Below are 378 nucleotides of genomic sequence, written 5' to 3' on the forward strand. Positions count from 1 at the left end.
GGCTTCCCGATGAGCTCCTCGTGGTGCAGCACTGCCTCGCTCCAGGAGATGCCCAGGAAGTCCATGATGGTGTGCAGGGACTGCTCGGGGTGCAGCACCAGCTGCTCATAGTAGACGGGCAGGCAGCGGGCGCGCCCGATCTCCAGGCACTGGGAGTACATCACCTCGATGGCTTTGTTCCACTTGGTCAGGCAGTCTCGGTAGCTGTTCAGGTCGAAGCCCGCAATCGTCACCTTCCGCGTGATCATGGAGTGGACGGACGCCCGGCCGTCTCGAACCATCAGGAGGAATTTGGAATTGGGGAACAGCCTGGACAGGTAGACGGAGGACTTCAGCGTGAAGGGGTCCTTGTTGCACAAGTACCTGGCTGGCTCGCCG

At 61.4% G+C, this 378-nt stretch overlaps 1 protein-coding gene across 1 annotated transcript in view; it reads right to left on the minus strand.

Annotated features, from left to right (window-relative positions):
* The window catches only part of LOC104496777 (protein-tyrosine sulfotransferase 2), a gene marked incomplete at its 5' end in the record, with an annotated part of 3,780 nt that extends 3,406 nt beyond the window's left edge, over positions 1-374 (minus strand). Inside the window, one exon of the mRNA XM_010139942.1 lies at positions 1-374. Coding sequence (XP_010138244.1) covers positions 1-374 — 374 coding nt within the window.
* Between the last annotated feature and the right edge of the window lie 4 nt (positions 375-378).

Source organism: Buceros rhinoceros, unplaced genomic scaffold, assembly GCF_000710305.1.
Source record: "Buceros rhinoceros silvestris isolate BGI_N320 unplaced genomic scaffold, ASM71030v1 scaffold33197, whole genome shotgun sequence".
In the NCBI taxonomy this organism is placed as follows: domain Eukaryota; kingdom Metazoa; phylum Chordata; class Aves; order Bucerotiformes; family Bucerotidae; genus Buceros; species Buceros rhinoceros.